Genomic DNA, 22,554 nt, shown 5'->3' on the forward strand with positions numbered 1-22,554 from the left:
TATCATGGGTCGTGCAATACTATGTCAGATATACTCTTATTTTACAAAACAAAACCTAATTTATCATGAATCCCCGCCGTTTCATTATTGATCCTATGCCATCTGCCAACTCAATTTCTCAATTTATTACAATTGATTTCATGAAGCAACAAAAACGCCCACCTTTGCCCTCGTCATGTCGCCACGTAAGATTCAGTGCAGCCTAACATGGAATTCTATTGGACAGAGCTTCTGACGGACGGGGGGGCAGACCAATGAGAATTGAGTTTTTGCCGGGGACAGTCTAGCATGCTGGCTAGCGTATTAGGTTAGCCGCTGGCTCCTCTACTGACAGATAGCGGCGTATGAGGGAAGAGATGGGGTCTACGATTCAGATAAAAGTGAGTAAACAAGTGACATTTATTTGTACAAAAGTCGCCTATCTGAACTGTAATATTAAGATTGTATTATAATGGGATAGTCAGCGCGTTAGTGATCACTATACCGCGTCTGGTTCGCAAAAGCTATCACTAACTAGAAGCTTCGTGGTTATTATTAGCCAATTACTCAATCCGCGCTGACACCGAGAAAGATGAGTAAGAATAAATTGAAGTAGGCTATGTAGAGCGTGTATTTCCGTAACTGACACAACATTATGGTGCTGATGTATTTAAATGTAATATTTGTTCCAGTTGTGTTGGGCCTTTACCATCAGCTGGGTTGTGATGCTGCTCCAGCTGATGAGTGTGGAAGCTGTGCCCATCAGCATAGACAAGACCAAAGTGAAGGAGCCAGAACAAGTAGAAACACCTCCAGCCAGTGTGGTGAGTACATCATGTAATATCAACTGACTGTCCAGTGTTTACGAATGTGTTATCGCTGAACTTTGTGTACACATACATGCCCATTAGTATCCGTTTATATAATGGTGGCCTTAGAATAGAGAAAAAGAGGGCACAGATTGGATAGTCTTTGCTGCTGTCATTTAAACATTGACATTTTGACAGTGCACAAAAACTTGCACCCAAGGCATATATGTGAAGGCAACAGCTGTTTCCTATTGACATTATAGTTTTTGTGTTTGTCAGAGCTTGCATGTATTTTTTGTAATTGCTCTCAGGTCTGCCTAACATCTGTTTTCTGTGTTAATTAATATACATGTTTATTTGATTATATATTATTTATTTAGGAGTTTATTTTGGATATAATCTAGTAATACATGTAAATCTGATTTTAGGACACTGGGCTCCATTATGACCGTTATCTCAGAGAAGTAATTGATTTCTTAGAAAAGGATCAACATTTTAGAGAAAAGCTTCATAACACAGACATGGAAGACATTAAAGTAAGTAAATTTTCATCTGACATTATGATTTGGAAGGTAATATTTTCTGTGCTTTTGAGTGATTCTTTGTCTCTACTTTGTTAGCAAGGTAAACTAGCTAAAGAGTTGGATTTTGTCAGTCATAATGTCAGAACAAAGCTAGATGAACTGAAAAGGCAAGAAGTGAACAGACTGCGCACCCTGATCAAAGCAAAACAGGACATTGAAGGAGGAAATGGTAAGTGTTATTTTTTAAAAGCATGTCACAATGACTATAGCTTCTGTCTAACTGTACTGTTTTTTAAAAAGACATAGCTGTGGATCACCAAGCTCTTTTAAAGCAGTTTGAGCACTTAAACCACATGAACCCACATACATTTGAGGTAGAAGACTTGGACCGCCTCATCAAATCGGTAAATGCACAGTCCATTATGCTTGAAAGTATGATTTTCAATATTCCATTTGTTTGATTGATCATTAATTTTGTCATTAAAGGCTACTAAAGATCTGGAGAACTATGACAAAGAAAGACACGAGGAGTTCAAAAGGTATGAAATGATGAAAGAGCATGACCGACGAGAGCATCTGAAGACACTCAATGAGGAAGACAGAAAAAAAGAGGAGGAGCACTATGAAGAGATGAAGAAAAAGCATGCAGATCACCCCAAAGTCAATCATCCTGTAAGGCAAAAATATCACTGGTAAGGATAATACTAGATTAGATTAGGTTATTTCATTGTAATTTGCTTGAATTACAGGGCAGTCAAAATCAATTGAAGGAAGTCTGGGAGGAAGCAGATGGTCTGGATCCAGATGATTTTGACCCAAAGACCTTTTTCAACATTCATGGTAACGTTAAATTATTAAATAATAAACATTTGCAATATTTATATTAAGAAGAGAACAACTTGTTGATGATACAATACTTTTTTTTTTTACCACAATGCAGACACCAATGGTGATAGCTTCTTTGATGAGCAAGAGCTGGAGGCATTGTTCACAAAAGAGGTATAATACACATCAGCAATAATAGTCTTATTTAAAATAGATTTCTATATAATTTCCTTGTCATTTCAGCTGGAAAAAATCTATGACCCTGCAAATGAAGAGGATGATATGGTGGAAATGGAGGAGGAGAGGTTACGAATGAGAGAGCATGTAATGAATGAGGTATATTTCAAATACATGACAGAACACTGATGCTCTGTTTCACATACTACATGTTGCCTGTTGTGTTTTATTTCTTATTTTTTTATTATATGTTGAGCCTATTTTATGTGAGTTGATGGATATGTATTCAAAGAGATCTAAAAATGTTTCCTTTTCGCAGGTGGATACAAACAAAGACAGACTGGTTTCATTAGATGAGTTCCTGGTTGCTACAAAGAAAAAAGAATTTCTAGAACCAGACAGCTGGGAGGTGATGCACTGTTTATCAATAATTGTAATTTGAACTTTTGATCATAAACAAACTGCACATGTTGACATTGATATACTGTAATGTCCAGACACTGGAGCAGAATCAAGCTTACACAGATGAAGAAATGAGAGAGTTTGAGGAACATTTGGCTCAACAGGAAAAGGACCTGAACCAGAAGGCAGTCGATCTGCAGAAACAGAGAGATGAACTGGAGAGGCAGCAAGAGCAACTTAATGCTCAGAAACAAGAACTTCAGCAGGTGACCAGAATGTCTAATGTCTAAAAACTCAGATGGGTCTCACTGAATGTAATGTATTATAATAAAGGATATTAGTGTATGTCATGCATTCCTGCCAAATCTTAAAAAATGCAAAATGCAAATACAAAGTCCAACATTCGATGTTTTGTTTCTCAGGCCGTTGAGCACATGGAACGCCTTAAATCACAGAAAATAGAACCTCCTCCAGAGGTCCACAGTAAGTATGTTTTCTATTTAATGAGAAACATAATAATACATTTTTGCTTGACTTGTATGAATTATATAACATTGCACTACTTTGGTTGCAGTTGAAGGAAATGCTATTCCAGTAGCAGAAAACCAAGAAAGTCAACCTGAGGAGCACCAACCTGTGGCCCAGGTCGCCCCAGAAGCAGCCCAGGACACTGCTTTGCACGGTGTGCCCCAAACAAATGATCTGCCTCCAGGACACCAGGAAACCCCACCAGATCAGAATAATGTGTTATAGCACTTTGTTTGAAATCTGAGGCAGGGACCCTTGCCCCACTTCTGCTCCTGTGACAAAGGGACAATCTTTAAAAATTACAATGCCTTTTTAACCAGTTCTTTTGAACAATGGTGGACTCTTGGAGCTGCAAAATTGCCTGTTGAAGAATTGTTGGACTGCAAATGGGGGGGGGACTAAAATTATGAAACAGTTAGACTGAATGCAGTTACATTACAGGGCATTTGCTGATATTTTGGTGTACAGATTTAATGTTTTTGCCGTTTACTTTGTTTCAATCTCAAAACTGAAAAAGTGTAATTTAGGATGCCTGGACTCTCCAAATACAGCAAAAGCTCCTTCTCCTCACTGCATAAGGAAAGAGACTCCTTAAGTTTTTACGGTTGAATGCTCTTGAATGATGTAGCTCGTAAAGGTTAAAGAACAGGAGGTAGAGGAGGTAGGAGCAGGAGGTAGAAGCTATTTTTAGACTTTTTTTGGGGATGTAGTCAGTTTTTCATCTGCAAGAGAGGGGTAGAGTGAGGTTTTTTGTGGACCTCATCTACAATAAGGATTTAAGATTTGTGGGTTTTTTTTTTGGCAAAACCACATAGTTTGCATATTTTGTTTGTCATAAGTACATTTAGATGTTGGTATAGTGAAGTGCGACTTAATTTTGCCCTAATTCTGCAAAAATGCAGTAGTTTCAGCATACTGTAAAGTGGTGTGCTCCAACACCACAGGGTGGATGTACACCCTGTAGAAAAATGGCTGGGTTGATTAGCTTGGTTCTTGAGGCTTTAAGTTTATGTATTTTCATGCTCAAATGGGTGTGAGTTTGTCGATCACATTTGATCATGATTAATTTTATTAAATTTAGAATCTCAACCCAATTTTACAGAAATATTTTTTCTTTAACATGCCCCTTTTGAAAATGTGTTATAATTTGCAAAAATTTGCACCATTTGTCATTTCTTATAGCTTGCTGCTGGATTAAATAAATGTTCTTTCAAAGTCATGTAGTCCAATTTTGTTACTTCTGATGCAATAAAACAAGCCCTACAAAGACTAATAATATAGCACAACTTTATTGAAACAGTCTCAACCAATGACAGTGTACAAAGTTGACGGTGCAAGAGCCATTATGACAGATTAAAAAAAGATAAAAAATTGCTTCATTAAATTTCTAAGAACAAAAGGGAAAAAGAACAAAGTAGAAGATAATCTTAATGTATATTGGCAGGGTATTTTTTGCTTTTATTTTGTACAAAAAATAAATTAATGAAATCTTTCAAGTTTACAGGAAAAGCTATTATGTTATTATATAACATAGATACTTGCTTCTACTTGTGAAATTCAGCATACTGTGTTAAAATTGACCTAAAAAGACCAAAGCAGGCTGACTCAGATGAGTGGACGAGGAGTTTAAAACTAAATGTTATAAAAGTAAGCTAGAGTAAAACATTCAAAAGATCCTGAATGTTTAACGTGGCATGACTCCTGTACTTAAGAGCTTTTAGGATCGCATTGCTTGTGCGTTCCCTCGAGGCAGACTGCGAGGTCCTTGGGCAGCTCCCCTTTTGAAGCCTTGCTCCTATAAAGAACAGCAGGATCAACAATTAAAAGTCTTACAAGCCACGTAGAAATGCATTTGTAAGAGAAGAGAGAAGAGCCTTACTCTCTGGTAGCTACTGTTTGAAAAATCCCGAGATGCAGTGAATTGTGTCTGACCATAATTACTATTTGGAGCATTTGTGAAAGGAGGTCGATAGTTTTCATACCCGCCTGACAAAGATATGTAAAGACAACTGTGATTTAATGCCTTTCCAGTACCAGAAATGACAAATGCGCAAGTCTGTCCCGAACTCCTTTACCTCTGAAACCATTGGAGGATCCTCTGTATCCATTCATCATACCCCGTCCATTGCGGGGGCCACCTTCTGGGTGCACCCCTGCCATTGTAAAACTGGGCAGACTGGCCAAACCCAGTACCTCCTGAGGGTTCTTCATGTCCCACAGAAGACAACACTTGGTCTTGGGGCTGAAATCCACCTACAGCTGCGAGATGTAGGTGATGAGTGAGAGATTTAATAACTATTTTTCACATTTCATAATATATGATATCATTATTATGTTTTAATAAGAATATCCATGCTGTCTGGCTTACCTGCCTGTAATGTTTGTTGGGGGATTTCAGATTGGTCTACTTTGTTTTCCTGCTGGCTAAAGCTTTGTGTGTAGCCACCTGGAAACTGACTGGACTGTTTCAATGCCTCGACTGGACTCTCCCTGGCAGGGGGGACTGGAGCGCTTATGTTAAATACCTATACATGGAAAATATTTAAAGTATATATACAGTACAAGTACACCAAAGACGGTATTTTGGGAAGACAATAGCCATTGAACTGATAAAGTTAAGCATCTAACAATGCAGGAGTGAGAGATAAATTCAAATACAAAGCGTACCGCTTGCACTGACTGAAAAGGAGCTGCGTTGACATTGATGCCACCAGTGTGGGTGGGTTTGGAGACAGGTGGAAAGGCAGAGGACAGAGAGCATGGGACAGGGGGCTGCTCAGAGGAAAGAGACAGTGAGGCTTAGGCAAGGATAAAGGCAGAAAAAACAAGGAAGGGAAGGCGTGTGTTGCATATATATTGGCACTAATCAATGTATTCATAACTTTCTTGAGGTGTTCTTAAGTTATATTAATCACAAGTTTAAGCATCAGTATGAATAACTAATACAACCAAACCATACGGAGCAGGTGATGCCACCAAGGCCATTAATTAACAACACGTGGAATTGATTAAATGCAAGGCAATAATGCCATATTGTGGAACATACCAGGCATAGCAATAATATCAACAAGGAGACAAGCAGGTGGCGAATTCTCCACCCAAAAAGACAGTGCACCTTTAAAATTACATGCAGAACTTAAATTGTTAAACTCACTTGTGAAGATTCCTGTGGGCCAGTCATTGCACATGTTTGAGAAACTCTGGATTCTGAGTGTGCTGTTTAACATAATTGAGACTCATTAATTTTAATTAACAACTTGGGAAATAACAACAGTTATTATTGGTACCCATTTGCTGCAAGTCCAGAGTCTGTGCAGGCTTCATCGGCTGCGCAGAAACAATAGCAGGGTCCAGGGCTTGTCCATCAAACTCCAAAATGGAATCCTACAGCAAGTCAAACATTTCGTTATATTAGAGCTTTAAGTCTGGTTTGGGTCTTAACATGTGATTTAATACCATACAACAATAAGCCACACTTTCAACATCACCTGCATAAAGTTGTATGTCCCTTGCATTTGGGCCATTAGGTCCTGAACTGCCTGCTTTCTGATCACAGGGTCAGGAGGGGGACATGGGGTGATAGGGTTCACAGTAACTGTTGGCTCAGGAGTGAGAGCAGGAGATTGACATTGTAATGAGTTCATCTATTCAACAAGAAGAACAAATTAGAACTTATACACAGTCAAACGAATACCGACTGCACAGTACATTTTACCTGAGTTTCCATTGTCCATTCTTCCACTTTCTCTGTGCTGCTGTAGGCAGCTTCAGAATTAAACTGCCTGTTCACAAACTATAAACAAAAATGTAAAAGTAAAAAATATTTTAAGATTTGTTACACGTGATAGGAAAGTAAGGCTACATTACCTCAGCTGTTTCCACTTGAATAGGTTCTGTATATTTTTCAGTAACGGTTGCTTCTAAAACATATGAGATATACATCAAAATCTGTCTTTATTTTTGCTGCTTTTCTATTGATTAAGTAGTCACCTGGTAACGAGTCTTCTTTGGCCTCAACTTCCACCGTCTGCTCCTGTTTGTCTGCCTCTTCACATGTGCCATTATGATGGCTTTGTGCTCTGTCAAAGTAACCGCTTGCCAATACCTTTTCAAGAGAGTCCTTCAACAATTTGTCTAAAATGAAAAAAAGTGTTAAAATCAGTAGCACATTGTTGTTGAGCCCATGAAAATATTACCTACAGGTTGTCCCTGCCACTGCCTTGTCTCTGCCTTCAAGTAGTTCCCACCAGTGTTGAGAGGCTTCTTCATATTGTTCACTCAGCCTGCAAGCCATTGACATTATTGCACAAATATAATTTTAAAACTGTGTTTCACATTAGAGAAGTGGCATATTTTCTATACCTGACATCATGGTTTCTTTCAGGTCCCACCATTTTGTAAAAGTCATCAAGCAAAGCGAGGTCAGCCTCAGTGAGTAATGGAGAGCCAGATGCATCAGGCTGTTTCAGGTCTCTCCGGACGGTTTCATCACCCAACTGGTCCAGCACAAACTGCAGCTCCAGGACAGCCTTTAGCCGCCGCTGCTCTGCTTCCTCTCGCAGCAGCTGTTCCCTCCTTGCAGTTTTTTTTACTGCCTTTTGAACCTGCATCGTCAAAGTAAGAATTTAACACTACAACTTTTTAATGGTCCATTTTGAGGTATTGATTACAACATTAACTTACTTCTTGGCCCAATGTTATGAAGCTTTTTTGCAATTCACGAGCAAAATCAAGGTTGTTCAAGACCTCTTGGTACTTTGACAAGGCCTCCTTCAGGAAGGACAGTAAAAATGTGATTACTATTAAGTTTGTCTTACCTATACAAGGCAGCACTTAATTAAACACAACAAAAAAACACAGGGAAGCTACAAAGATTTAATGTGCAAAAATCTCCCATCATTTAAATTTTAAGGGTGTTTGAGGTCAGAAAAATAATTTATGCTGACTTTTTGTGGAGCCAGTATTGAATCTTTTTTATGGCAGGTTTGGAAACATGTCAGAAGTATAGAAGTATAAATCACACACTAAATTGGAAATACTAGGAAGTGTGTCCATTCCCCTGATCTTCTGGCAGGTTATTTTGGCAGCAAAACCGGCTTGAGAGATCATTGCCGACCAGCGTATACCCTTTTCATGTCAACTCCTAGACTGCAGATCCCTCAAAAGAGGTTTTTGCTATTTTTGCAGTAAACTCCCAACAAAAAAAATTACTACATTTTGGTGGGAGTCTTAACATAGTCCCGCACAGTTAAGACATAAAAAAAAAAAAAAAAAACATCTTTGAAAATGGCAGTCCCTTTCAAATTTCAAGTTAGTAGCATTTTTAAGTAACATTAAAAAAAAAAAAAAAAAAAAACACGCATCACCAAATGAACACATTTTGTACTAATTTTGAACACTATGTACACAGCATGTACTGTCCAAGTCAGTTTCTTTGTTGTTTCTGCCTCTTATGTTGATATGTATACAACTGATTCATGCTCCAAGACAATTTCTGATTTTGTGCAACATTGTTACAAATAAAGTAACCTTAGTTACTCCTTAGTAGCCATATTTTTTTAATAGCCCAACCCTACAGATACACAGAACCTAATTTACCAGCCACAACTGATTATCTTACAGTCATAACTCTGAATAACATGTTTAGGTGCCCATCTTAAGTTATTAAAAACTAATTTCTAAATGTGCCAATACTTAAGAAAAAAATGCATTCACCAACTGGTCCTGATTTAGTTTTTCCCCCTTGTTCTTCTTGGCTTGGTAGTCATCCAATTTAGACTGCAAGTACAACGATAATACAGTTACATTATCATAAAGTATTATACAGTTAAAGCAATAAGACAAAGAATAGTTTACCTTTTTCTTTTCCATGTTGCGAACCTTCTTGTCAATTACTCCAAGAACCTGCTTCATAGTCTCTGAGTGACTTCCATTTCCCAGGTCAGGGGTGGCACACTGAACAGCATTATTGCCAACTGTCGCTGAAGGCATCTGTGAAATTAAAATAAGCCTATGTATCAGGTAAATTGACCATCTCTGCTGTTTTTTCTACTCTTATATGGTGGTGCAACACTATTTTGAATCCGCTCTGTTAATAGTGCTACCAAGCAACCATTGACAACCATCGGGCCTTTGCATCAAATTATCATTTTTATCAAACTGACAACCTAAGGGGCACAAGACTGGGCAATGACATATCCTGCCTGCATCCTCGTCTAACCTGAGACAAAATGACCAAAGTTGGGTTGTGTGCATGTAATGTGCTAAACACAGCTCTTGTTTACCAGTTTGAGAAAGCCTAACTGGATTTACAATTGGGGGAATAAATTTGTAGCAGGTTGTTGTGATGGTGTATTAGATGTAATGCTAGCCTGTTAGCCCATCTCAAGCACTTGTCCTAATCTCAATGTCCCATTGTTAGCTGAAGGAGCTAGCCATCGACTGAAGACCAAGACAGTTACTGCGAAATAAATTGATGTCAACTGTCGTAATGTTGGCAGAAATAAATATTTGATGTTTTAGTACTTAGGTACATAGTAAAAATGTAAAGCATCAGAACAGTACAAAACACTACAATTATGTGGACGCTGCGACAACTCGCATTGTCCAGTTGTTGTGTAAGAAATATATTTGAACTTTCGTCTGGGAGAAACAAGAGTTCCTTACCTTATACTCTTTGTCTTCAAAGAGCTTCCCTTAAACAGATTTAACGTTAATAGTCTGGAGGTATGTTTATCTTTTTCTCGAGGTGGTATTTTTGATGGATGCTCGGTGTCTCACCGGGGTGGCTGCTCGGTACCGTTCTGTTCTGACCTAGCAGCTAACGGTGGCTACAAGGACCCAGACGCTCACCTGGATACTGCCTGAACATAATTTAAAATAATTAGAAAAATGCCACAGAGTTAGTCATTTTGAGTAAATAGTAAATATCAGTGAGAGACACAGTAGTACCAGCAAGTACAAGGCGCAGACGAGACATGTGATTAAAAGGCTCTTGATAAGCGCTGCCAGTTTTTAACATGAATGAACAATAGGTGGCGCATGTGTGTCGTTATATCAACGTAAGTACGTTTTTAAAGGGAACACAACTGTGACTATAATTTAGGCATACATTGAAAATGCATGTAGTGCAGTTTTAGCTTTTACTTCGTGAATGTTGTTGCATAACTCTGTGAATATGCACGATGTAATGCATAGGAGGCCAAAATGCCATTTCCCTGGAGGCTCTTATCGTCTGCAGTGCACAGGCGTTCTCCATTGCCCTTCTCAGACCTGGGATGGTTTTACTCTCCTCTCCAGCAGCACATCTGCTTCTGTATTTGTGTATTAACCGTTTTACAATTTAGTTGTCCTGCTTTTAGGTTTGTTACTATGTCTTTGGCAGTGTTCATAATAACTTAAGTGATTGTATAGTAGGCTATGCTATTTCTTTAGTCTATAATAAATGATTAATTTACAATGAGGTTTTACAGTCTCTTCAAGCATTTCCGACATGCCTGCTTTTTTTTCAGGCTCTTTGCCTATCACAAAACCACACAGAAGTCTCTCAACTTTCCCAGTATTTTAAAGATGGAGTATTTGATATATGTGACAGCTATTGTGAAAGTGATGATATACAGCTTCTGTACAGAACATCTGTTTTGCATATTGTTTAAGAATAAAAATCACTTTTTCTCATACCGGACCCAGAAAACTAAAGCCTAATACACAGCTCTGTAGAATATAGAAAACAGCCTAATTGTTTTCAAAATGCTCAGATATCACAAATTTAGAGCAACTTTTTTTCTTTTTGCCTTGCGCTCTAACCTGGTCTGCTCTCTGACAGGAAACAAATGAAGTTATCTGATCAAGCTGAATGGTACCACCACTAGTCCCACTGCTGCCAAAGCTGACCCTGGCCTGAGGGTGCTATAATCCAAATCCAGAATGAGGTTAATTCAAACTCATCCATGAAACTCCTTTCCCATTTTTTCCAGGTAAATATGAACAGAAGTACACTCCATTTATCCGGGGTTGGGATTGGCCCAAGTTGACATTATTTTATTATTTTTATGCATTTGCGTGTGGGAGTGAAAGTCCTTGACTTGTACCTCTTGCAGGGAACTAACCACAAACATGAATTTTGCAGAAATAAGATGATGTGGCCTGTTTATCAATAACAAACAATCTGGTTATGTTTAAACTGAATTCATTTAACTGTAAAGAGTGCAGACCATGTTTACTTTGTATTCATATTTGTATAATTTTGGATCCAAACAATCCAGCATTTTATCTTTATGAAAGCCTTTCAGTCTTTCAATGTTACTTGAGGCAAAAGCATCTTCTCTCAAAACCTCAAAACAAAAAGGAAAGATTATAAGATAACGGTTTCATTCAAATAAGAAAAACCAAAAACATACTCGGATGTATCCTGACCGCATAAATGGTACCCACCACCAACAAAGAATCACCACAAAAATGTCTGACCTTCCTTAGCATTTGATGGTGGAGCATTTACTGTCATATCTGGGTATAATTATTGAGTATAATTTCCAAACACAGACATATTTAAATACATACTGAATGCTTTTAACTAATGTCATACTTCGTCTATGGTCTTTGTTACTAAAATAACTCAAGACCTGTGCTTTAAAGTTTCCTATTTAGCATCTTTACAACATGGGGACACACAGGCAGCTCATGTCTGGTTTACGTCCTTCACAAAGTCCTCTGTCATAACTCCTTCGTATACCAAAATTCCCAGTGCTTCTGGTTGGACGTTTGCGCATGAAGAGAAAGTGTCTGGAGCCTGTCAGCATCTCTCTGAGGACCACAGTTATACAGGCACTTAATTTGATCAGCTTTGATTGCTATTTCAAATGACGGGAATAACATGAAGCGGTGTGTCTGTTGTCCCCACCCTTCTCTGGCTGCCATTGACGTGCATTATACAGTGTGCGCTGTCTGCTGAGTGGATAGGAGAGGATAGGCGACGTAGGTGCTCTGTGGATGATCTGGGGTCAGGCACAAGATTAAGGGTGAAGAGCTTTAAGGGAAAGGCAGCACTTTGACATTACACAAACCATCTATGACAACATGTGGAGGTATTCATAGCAACATGCACTTTAAGATTTCACTGCTGGATCAAGACTAGTCCCATACACAAACTTGACAAGGGAAGAAAAGTCATCCAGTGAGCCGCAACAGGTTTCTATTGAGGTTAAGGTTGCGTGTGAACAAGGGGTCAAGTGGTTTTCTCTGATCCATGTCTCCAGTAACTAAAAGATTGTGTCATGTCTCAAAATAGTTTATTTATAGGCCTACCCTGTAATGAAAGGTTAAATGAGCCGAGACACGGACTGTGGTTAGTATTTTGAATGCAAAAAAAAGAATCAAGAAATGCTTAATACAAACTTTTTTCAAGAAACATTCATTCATTTTTATACTTCTTACGTTAACCTGCTGAGGTCCCAACAAAATCCTTGGGAAAAAACATAGCGCATCTCTTAAAATGATCGGTGCCTTCTTCAGTGTCTAAAAAATTCCATCAGCAAGGGTTAGTAAAGGAAGAGTCTGAATCATTGTGCTATGTGAATATGTGAATTTATAGCTCAAGTTTCCCCTTTTAAGTTCTTGACATAGGCTTTGTTTCTTGCAGACAAAATATAAACTAAATCCTAACCAAACTAATTGTACATGTTTAATTGCCAAATATTTTCGAGCCACAGAAGAGTAACCAGCAGATGCCTGATGTCTGATGTGCCCTGGTCTATTATGTAGTTGCAAATGCAGATGCAGTGGTATCAGTGTGTGACTGTGCATCTATTGTGAAGCAGGAAAAATAGGGTCTAGAAAATTAGACTTGGCTACTTTCCCATCATCACTCACTAAATTATATTGGCTTTCAAAATCCCACACTGTCTAAAAGTGATAACAGTGAACGCTTTGTGATCACATAGAAAACGTTTGAATTGTGATATAAACATGCAATTTTATACCACCATCTGAAAATGATAAATGTGATGAGCTTCAAGTCTGTGTTGAATTAAAGTGTAGAACATTTTAAGGTAGTAGTTCAACTAAAAAAGATCACTGACTGTCCGTGAACCATGAAGATGTTATCGGTATAGCTGGACTGTTTCACTGTATGACATTAAATATACTGTATCCGTCTCCATGAAGAAAAGCAGGTGGACAAGCAAGTAGGAGACATACACCACCAAAGTTACGCAGTGCACTTTTAAATTAATATTTCTAAAGAAAAGGTGCTGTTGTAGCATCTGTATATGTGTGCCCATATGAATCACACTTGATGACTTGTCTGCCTTGGACTTGAGCTATGACTAAATATCTTTTATTTATTTATTTTTGCACAGAGTGAGACATTACTGAATGAAAAACACAATCTCAGAAGTACTGTATTGTGTCTGTCTGTCTAATAGTCTCAGTGAAAATAATATATTATAACAACAAGAAACGCATTATTTTCCCATTTGTCAAATGTTTGGATCAATATAAGTTTACAAGTTACAAGTCTGATGAGGTCTCAGATGAGTTTTTATATAATATTAAAATAATTGTCTAAAGATGTTATGAATATTTAGGGCTTTATCTGTCTCTTACAAATGTTTTTTTCTATTCCCTGGATACCTACTGTCTTGACCTCCTAATTTTCTGTCCAAATCCATTCCGAGACCTATATTAAAAACATTTCAGTGATATTTCAGTTTGTATCAAAAACATTTGAGCCTGGAGTCCTTTTACAGGAACAGGAGCTGGTTTAAGGTTTAAGCAGACCATGGAAAGAATAGTGCAGACATCATAGAGCTGTCAGTGAAATGAAGCCTGCAGATTAGTTGCATGTTTTGACTCAAACAACAGGGATACAAACTTCCACAAACAGATAGCTTCCTTTTTTCATCTTTTTCTTTGAATGAATGAATTTCCAGATAAAAAAACAAAAACAATTCTCAGTTCTGTAGATATTTATACGAAAGCCACATTTCAGCTTGTGTGAGCGCACCCTTATTGACAGAATCAGAAAAGCCCTACTTGGTCCAGAAACCAAACCTCGGTCTATAATTACAATTAGATTTTATCAAATCACGTAATTTTGATATTTATGTTAACTGTACATTTCACTATAAGGCCATAACTTACTGGTGTCAAATGCACATTTTATATTACAATTTTTGCTAACAACAATGAAACAAACTATGAAAGAACCTATGATGATTGACTGAAGTATGACTCTAATGTCTGGAACATGCATGACAGGATCCATCTACAGTGTACTTCAGGACAAGTACAGACAGCAGGACAAAATAATTATGGCGACCTTAAAGACGCAATCAAGACATCCTCTAGCTATTCTATTCTCTTTGTTCCACAGGGCCATCTTAAGCGCTTGTGTTTGCTGCTTGTTCTGCAAAACAAACAAAAGTCAAGCAGAGCCAGAGCAGTGATTAGAGAAATCAACAAATCCTGGACAGGACATGAGCGCATAGGGCCTCCAGGCTGGATCAGGTTCTGTGGAAATGGTGAGTCAATGAATGTTGGAGGACAGTGGGGGCAATTGTGAGCGGGGCAGGGGGACAGGAGGGGTGATTTTGGGACCCCGAGGTGTGAACCAAGAGCCGACAGCGTGGGCCTCTCTCAATTTAGTTTACCATATCCGTCATGGGAACATCACTTGTATTTTCTTTTCATTACAGGACCAATCTCTTCGCAATCCGTCCAAACAGCAGTGGAATAACAGCTTATTTGCTCGGTGTGGCCTTGGTGGAAGGTGGAGTGGGTTGGAGTCAGTTTCAAGGCCCATTTGATCCTCTGCGGGTTCAGCCTTCAATGCCGACAACAGGCCAGAGAAATGTAATTCATACAGCACATTGTTAAACCCTATTTTACTCGCAACTAACAAGTGATTAGTATTATTCACAGTTTGAGCGCTGATGCCTTAACATTTCATTTCAGATTGTGTTAGCTATTGATGATTACTGTAGTATCTGTTCTTAGAAGTTTATTATGTTTGTGTAATCTGTATTTGTAATCCAGTGTTCTTTCTTATTTGTCATAGGTATCTACAGACTACCAGCACAACCAGCTGAACTGATACTGTGAAATCAAGTAAGTTATATTCTAAACTCTGTAATAATAAAACAAGTATATTCTGGATTGTTACAAATAATATTGTGTATCTCCACCTTAAGGTTTTTTGACTTTCACTTCTGATATCCTGTTTATATCTGCAACCACAATCACCACCTTTACGTACCCTGTAAAGGTTACTTAACATATTAAGATGTGCTAATAACTTTGTGTTGCTAATATAATTCGGCCTACTGGTGTTTATGCGCAATGAATATTGCTAATGCCAGAAGTGTTTTGTAAAGCACACAAAACCTGTACCAAAGCCTTGTTATTATAAACCTACTGTTATTTGTGAAGACAGTTTGTGATTAAAGGCACATTTTATGCAGGGTCACATTTATGCAGGGTCACATTTGCTGAACATATTTATTGACAAATCAATAAATATGCATGCCTGCATTATGATTAGAAATAATCTTCAAATGAAAGTGCTTACTGGCTGAGTATAGACTAAAACATATTCAGGCAATAAGATAACCTTATTCAGTAATTGTGGTCAGTGTAGAATAGAGAAATAGAATAAGGATTAAGTATCTTCTTTAGAAGCTTTGAGCTATAATAATGATAGTACAGCAGTTGCCAGCAGTCCTTGAGATAGTTTCCTCTATAATAACATGTGTGAAAACTGAGAACATGAAACCCTCATTTTGAAAATAGCGTTAAAACAGAAAGTGGAGCTGGAAAATGTGTTTGGAGAACAAACCCCGGACCTATCTTATGAGAGAATCAAAGCGATTTTTTTGGACATTATGTTGACAATTATGGCCAGTGGACTGTGGTCCGAGCCAGCGATTTTGCATGGCTTCCTCAAACACCCAGACACTGCATACAGCCCTTTGTCTGCACTCAGCTTTTAATGTAACTGCAATCAACCACAACAAGATTTCTGAGGCCCAGCGCTCATCCTTTACAATCCCACCAAACGTGAGCCGTATTGGAATTCCGGAGCACTATGCCAACCGTGAAGCCTGCCGCTCCTCACCAGCGCTGCACGGACGGGCAATTTTCCTCCGGCTGAACTTCCCAAAGCTGCCTCACCTGGAACCAATCTGTAACACAATCGAAGGTCCTGACTTGAAAGCCGGTTCTTCCCTTTGATAGTCTCCTCTTGGTAGCCTGCATGGCGCTGGAAACAGGGCCTTTGTAATCTGCACATACAAAAGAACGGGATTGGGATGAGAATCCACCCATCAAAGTGCATTATGCAAATAACAAGGAAACAAAGCTCAGATACTCTTTGTTTTTGCTGTAGTGCATTGGGACTTGCCAATCGGAAACTTTGAGTGATGTTGTCATTCATTCTTTTGCTCTGAATCATGCTTTATTTAGACAAAATAAACCCTAAACTAAGGGAATATCTCTGAAAAAGTAGTTACTCAGTTGTTGCATGTAGGGCCTTGTTTGAGGGAATTAAAGGCAAACTTTATACTCTGTTGAAATCACATTTTGTTTCAAACTTCACCTTTTTGACTGATTATATTTGACAGTGGTGTGAACATTTCTTATGACTCAATGACCCCGAAACCAATAATACCCTTTCATTTTACTAATGTAAAGTTTGAATGGGCTCTAAAACTATGCTATAATGCCCCATATAATTTTTATTTATAGACATGGATCAGATGGGAAGGAAGGATAACAAATTGGCCAAGAAGGCATCGTCGCTCCTGCAAGGTGAGCCCCAATTTCTTCTGACTCTAAACTGTTTCTTTCACAGTTCATGTACTGTGTATACTGTATGTAAGCAACAACTGAGTATATATTTTATATTAGGTCCACTCAAAGCAGTAGCAAGGCTAATTAATCAAATCTTAGCACCTATTTATTTAGTGTTCCTAAGAAATTTTAGTCTTAGGTCAACATGCCAAAGGCTATTTCCCCCTTTCCCTTTTCCCTGTGAGTGAGAGGTCCCTTAAGTATTATGGGGTGTATACTGTATCAGAGAACCACAGTAAACCCTCTCATGTACCATTACCATTGAGGGAACAGTGTCCATTTTAACATGTGCCAAGAATAAAGTGATTTCTATGCATCCCTTGAACTCCTTATTTTGTGCTTTCACATAGGCTGCATGTGATTTCAATTGAACAATTAGCAGCAATTTAATCAGAGGCGGATAGGCACTGGACGTGGATGTAAGGCTTCAAATGAAAAGGACTTTTGTTTTGTGGGTCCACTGTTGTGACAGTGAGAGTCACAAGCTGCTGAGAAAAGCTGGACTGAAGTAGGGCCAAATACTTCCCTTCTTATTGGCTTTAATCAACTTATCCAGTCAGGCTTTGGTGTTTCTCACATGCAAACGGCTTGTTATGAAAAATAACTGTATTGTGGGATTTATCTGTATATTTTCATGATGCTTGTTAGCTTAATGTAAATGGAGAACCAGGTTCAGAGTGACTTCTTTAGTTAACATTGTTCATATCACAATAATACTTCTGGGCACAGTTGAGTTGAGATTTCCCTTTGCTCTTTCTCCTTTCAACTTACCCACAAAGAAAGAAAATGGCCATGAATAACTAATTTAAAAAGTAAAATATGTCTTTTTTGTTCATGGAACGCAATGTGATCTGATTAAGACACATAATAATGGTTATTAGAGCAGCAACAATTAATTGGAGTAATCATGACTAGTCGACTATTAAAATAAGTGTGATTGTATTTAAACAATGGTAATGGTAATTGTTGGACTACACAGACTCTAAAACACATCCCAAAAGGCCTTTTATAACAGTGACACACAGTGGTATTGTTAAATCACAATGTCATAGAGAATTTACAAATTGTGATATCAATAATGCACTTTGTGCGGAAATATTTATTATCTAGACGCCATAAGCCACCATATTTCTACCTTTATTTGGCAAAGAACCTCATACTAAAATAACTGTTAGATGTAGTTATACCCATGAGTATCAATTAAGCATATACTGTACAAATAACCTTCTCCTATAATGTTCCCACTGTCAGGTGCATGAACTTGGAGATATTCAAACTTAAATACAATACAAAACAATGCAATGCAAATTTTGTACTAATACATGATAATAATAATAATAATAAAATCCCACTTATGCACTGATATTATTCTCCCATTCAACTTGTATGACCTCAGTAAACAATGTACATTTAATTGGAATCACTCGGTCACTATGCAGCGGGATAAACAGGGCCTTATTGTAGCCTCAGCTCCTATAGTTAGGCATATAAGTCCACTGAAATACATTCAAGAAATGTTGGTAACATTGGAAGATGTAAATATTGATAAATAGAAGTACATTACATGTACATACATACATTTATAATTACTATTATGTGTAATAGAGTTAGGAAACTTAAATGACCAAAAATGTTTTTCTATGTGATTTGAAAAATAATAATTCATTGGGTTTCCAAATACTATGTGCTATCAAAATGTTATAACTGTTATTTAAAAAACATTAAACTCATACAAATCAAAGGACTCATAATCAAACTATGCTCAGCTGTTGCTGGTGTGAATAATACAGAAATTACTAAAACAGCTTTTTACTATCCAATTACTGCACTCTGTTATTAAGGTCAACAATTTTAATTGACTGATAATTTTAAATTAAAATGTAAGGGGTGATGAAAGGGAAAAGTTATCTCCACTTTTGTTTAACAGAAGTTGATGCTTAAAAAGCCAATGAATTCTCACTAAAAATAGTACGTTTTTGTGATATCTTTAATGCCTTAAGTGAATGACTAAGTGCCAAGAAGCTGCAATTGCATCCATGAATGCTTCTCCCAAATTGAATAAAGCTCATATATTAGATTAGTGCTAATTCCTGTCTTGTCCTGGTCACATCTTCAGGACATTCCTATGGATTAGGCCAATGAGAGCTGCCTCTGTTTCCCTGAGGGTGACCTTTGTAAAAAGACTATACATAATGTTTGTGGTTGATGCATTTACAGCCTCTGGCCTAAATACATTATTGAGCGTTAGTGCAAGTTATTAATGTGTGCAAATACATACGTTAGGGTGAGTCGCAATCTTTATTGTACAATTACCTTTGTATTAAGTAAAAATTCATAATTTACTTTTAACATCTGATCTGACCTCAAAAGCAAATACATTTATATAATGTACAATGCTACACACCCCAACCACATATTTGGAAAAGTGCTCTGAGGCCCCAAGTGACAAAGAGCAACTCACTGCATTATATCCACTCACTCAGATTTTGACACCAGATTCGCATTTGACAAATGTATTTTTTAGTTTTCCAAACTTTTTTACCTTGGACCTCAAACATGTTCCAGCAGTTGAGCAATTTGATAAGAGCAGAAAAGTGGCTTGATCTTAAACCAGGAAATGTCAATATATCTTGCTGGACAGTTATCCTAAAGTTTTGAGGAGATCCATTGAAAAAACACTCTACATTGTAACTATGTCTGCTTAAACCTTGCATATGTTTGGTAAAAGTCTACTTCTCAGATCTCTGCTCTGAGCAGCACAGACTGAGGTCCTGACAGGGTCCAGGGGCGCTGCCTGTCTGATGTCCCGTGATGACAGGGAGCCTCACTGTGGGGGTGCTGTGTGCCCTTAAAATAAACAAAGCACTCTACTTTATACACTGGGCTCTAGTTCAAGTGAGCTACAGGATGCACCCTGCACTAAACACAACAGTGTTGGGGTCAAAGGCCATGTCCAGAGATCACAGTTACCTTGCAATGCGCCTTTGCTCTGGAGGATGGAATGAAAGAGAAAGGTTTTTAACACCTGTCTGAGTCCAGATGTTTCAAAGATTAAACAACTCAAGAAAAAAGCCTAATACTCACATAACTTCTGCCACTACTGCTGCGGCTGCCTTTAGTCCGAACACATATTGTTAAGTGGACTGACCATCTTCACACTGAACATCATTAATGTAGTCATCGGCATCTGGATATGTGCAAAAGCAGGTGGCTGTGAAGAGGGAGACAACAAATTGCAGGACTCTTGAGTAATTTATTCCGAATAAAGAGACTGCAGCCTGTAACCCATTTGCTCAGCGATACGTCTCAGAAGTGGTAAGAAATGCGTGAGGTGCCAATATCTCAGATTTGTGCTGAAACTTAGCAAAGTCAAAACAAATGCAAAACATCTTCATTTGGGTGTTGCAACTTATCAGTATCACAAAGACTTAAGTGTTATACATAAACACAGTACTTTACATCAAAAATACATAATCTAGATTCTCATTAGAATATAGAATTTCCACTCATAATAAACATATGGTGGCTCAAGATGACGATAAAGATCAGTCGTGTGCACAATAGTGAACAATAGGAAAAAAACAATAGAACAGAACAATGCAACCTCAGAATTACGTATTTCAAAGCCAGAATTGGTTTGCTTTAGTGACCAAACATATTGAGCAGCTGAATGAAAATAAAAGCATTTTATCAGTTACTGAAATCTATACACCAAAGAAAAAGCACAACGGACAAATGTAATCAGTTACAGTTGCTGCTCAGGCATAGGATAAGTGCCATAGAAATGTATTTTGTATGGAAACGTTCACCTGTCACCTGCCAGTGGCCAATACGTTTCACTATACATCACCTCAAAAGCACTGTAGCTGCTTTTAACTATAAACTGTGCATTTTTCAGTCATTTTTTAATGGTTTGCAGTGGTCCAAAGTTATTCCTCACTTAGTTTATGCATTCATGATGGTAAAGTTAATAACTTAATAACATGCTATTGCACATTTCCTGATTATTTAATAATAAAATGCCTTTTAATTAGATTCAGACAGCCACAGCAGACTTATTTTGACTTCAAGAGCTGCTTATACAATATATCTATACTGGGTCAAGAAGAAATTTTGCTACATACTGACTTGATAGTAACCTCGCACCACACAAAGTTACTGAAGATTGATGGTAGATTAGCCTACGTCTGTTGCGTCTATTGTGTGATTTCTCAGTTTGAACTCAAATGGCATTATCTGGTGTGGTACTGCGAGCATAGCTGTGGCAGTGAGTGTGAATCTGAGTGGAGACCTCACATCACCAGCAGAGCCAGTGGGCTTGTGGCTGCTCAACAAATTATAGGTAGTAACACACACGAGACGAGAGACGAGCGACCAAACATGCCAAACTTCAGTCGCTTGGATGCCAGAGCTGATTTCTTCATCGGTGAGAGAGTGATTAGTGGTTGCAGCTTCTGTGTCTGAAACATTATAGAGGCTTTTGATTCATGTTTTTGTAGTTAAGTTTTAGTTAGTGAGAAGAGTGGCACTGCACTGAAGGTGGTCTTTTTATTAAAGCTGTGAAGCAGCTGTAAAAATGGAAAAATCAATATACTTTGGCATATCTTCAATCTGCTTAAGCACATTTTGCCATTTGGATAAATATTGATAGTAAAACCCATAGGAGGACATGTGCCATAATTTACTTGCATAAATAAGAACTGGTTTTATCAAATTTCTGTGCAAAATAAAGAACAATACCACACAAATTCACAGGGTTTGAAAAAATATTGAAAAGTGTTTTCTGTTGGCAATGGTCAAAAGGTTCCTACTTTAAAATAAATAATAATGTATGCTTGTCCTTAACTAATAAAAACATACAACAATTAACTAGACCAGACAAAAACTCAAACTGTATCTTTTTATTCCCATATTTTTTTTCTATCAGAAGATTGGGCTGGGATTAAATATTTCTTTCTACCACTCCCTTTTGGGCATTTTTTTGTTCTTGTTCTTGTTTCTGTTGCAATGACCACACTGATGTCAATATGAATGTCATTACGTTGCATTGTAAAAGAATGTAAAATGGTTACCCAAAATAAACAAATTAATAAAAAATACTCTACCCGCAGTATCTTACCTATACATATAGCATGAATTAATAAAAAATGTTGATGTTTTGTTTTTAACACAGTGAATGGGTCTGTGCTGTTGCCGGCCTCTGTACGTACAGTATGTGATGGAGCAGGGCCATTCTCTCAGCCGATCATATCAGTGAAGAGGAGTCATGCCTAGATCAGCACCAGGCCTGGGAGGTACACTCACATATGGCACACATTTACACAGAGACTAATAAGCTTTCATGTGCGGATACTGTCTTCTATGTTGTGGCGTTTGGATAGATGAGCTTCTATCACCAGATCTATGTGTGAAGATTTTAGGAAAGTAAAAGTCTATGAGGACCAGGTGGGAACAGATTTACAATT

The 22,554-nt window shown here is 37.9% G+C and overlaps 2 protein-coding genes across 2 annotated transcripts; one reads left to right on the top strand and one right to left on the bottom strand.

Moving 5' to 3' along the window:
- The first annotated feature begins 274 nt into the window (after positions 1-274).
- nucb2a (nucleobindin 2a) lies at positions 275-4,463 on the top strand. Its single transcript, XM_020938788.2, has 13 exons — positions 275-380; positions 672-803; positions 1,217-1,324; positions 1,409-1,541; positions 1,613-1,716; positions 1,799-1,984; positions 2,062-2,152; positions 2,253-2,311; positions 2,381-2,473; positions 2,634-2,723; positions 2,812-2,982; positions 3,139-3,199; positions 3,291-4,463. Exons 1-13 carry the CDS (start codon positions 345-347, stop codon positions 3,467-3,469), a joined length of 1,443 nt encoding a protein of 480 aa, XP_020794447.1. The 5' UTR covers positions 275-344; the 3' UTR covers positions 3,470-4,463.
- A 51-nt stretch (positions 4,464-4,514) lies between these two features.
- Positions 4,515-10,216, bottom strand: caprin1a (cell cycle associated protein 1a). Its single transcript, XM_055154534.1, is given in 18 exon segments — positions 4,515-5,039; positions 5,124-5,230; positions 5,320-5,390; positions 5,392-5,503; positions 5,613-5,769; positions 5,912-6,016; positions 6,399-6,460; positions 6,532-6,628; positions 6,733-6,888; positions 6,960-7,037; positions 7,112-7,164; positions 7,235-7,378; positions 7,445-7,527; positions 7,607-7,848; positions 7,928-8,014; positions 8,960-9,022; positions 9,101-9,237; positions 9,912-10,216. Coding segments are annotated over 17 exon segments (1,830 nt in total). The 5' UTR covers positions 9,236-9,237; positions 9,912-10,216; the 3' UTR covers positions 4,515-4,961.
- Positions 10,217-22,554: the final 12,338 nt, after the last annotated feature.

Source organism: Boleophthalmus pectinirostris, unplaced genomic scaffold, assembly GCF_026225935.1.
Source record: "Boleophthalmus pectinirostris isolate CB_2022bp ecotype Guang Dong unplaced genomic scaffold, ASM2622593v1 HiC_scaffold_19, whole genome shotgun sequence".
In the NCBI taxonomy this organism is placed as follows: Eukaryota; Metazoa; Chordata; class Actinopteri; order Gobiiformes; family Gobiidae; genus Boleophthalmus; species Boleophthalmus pectinirostris.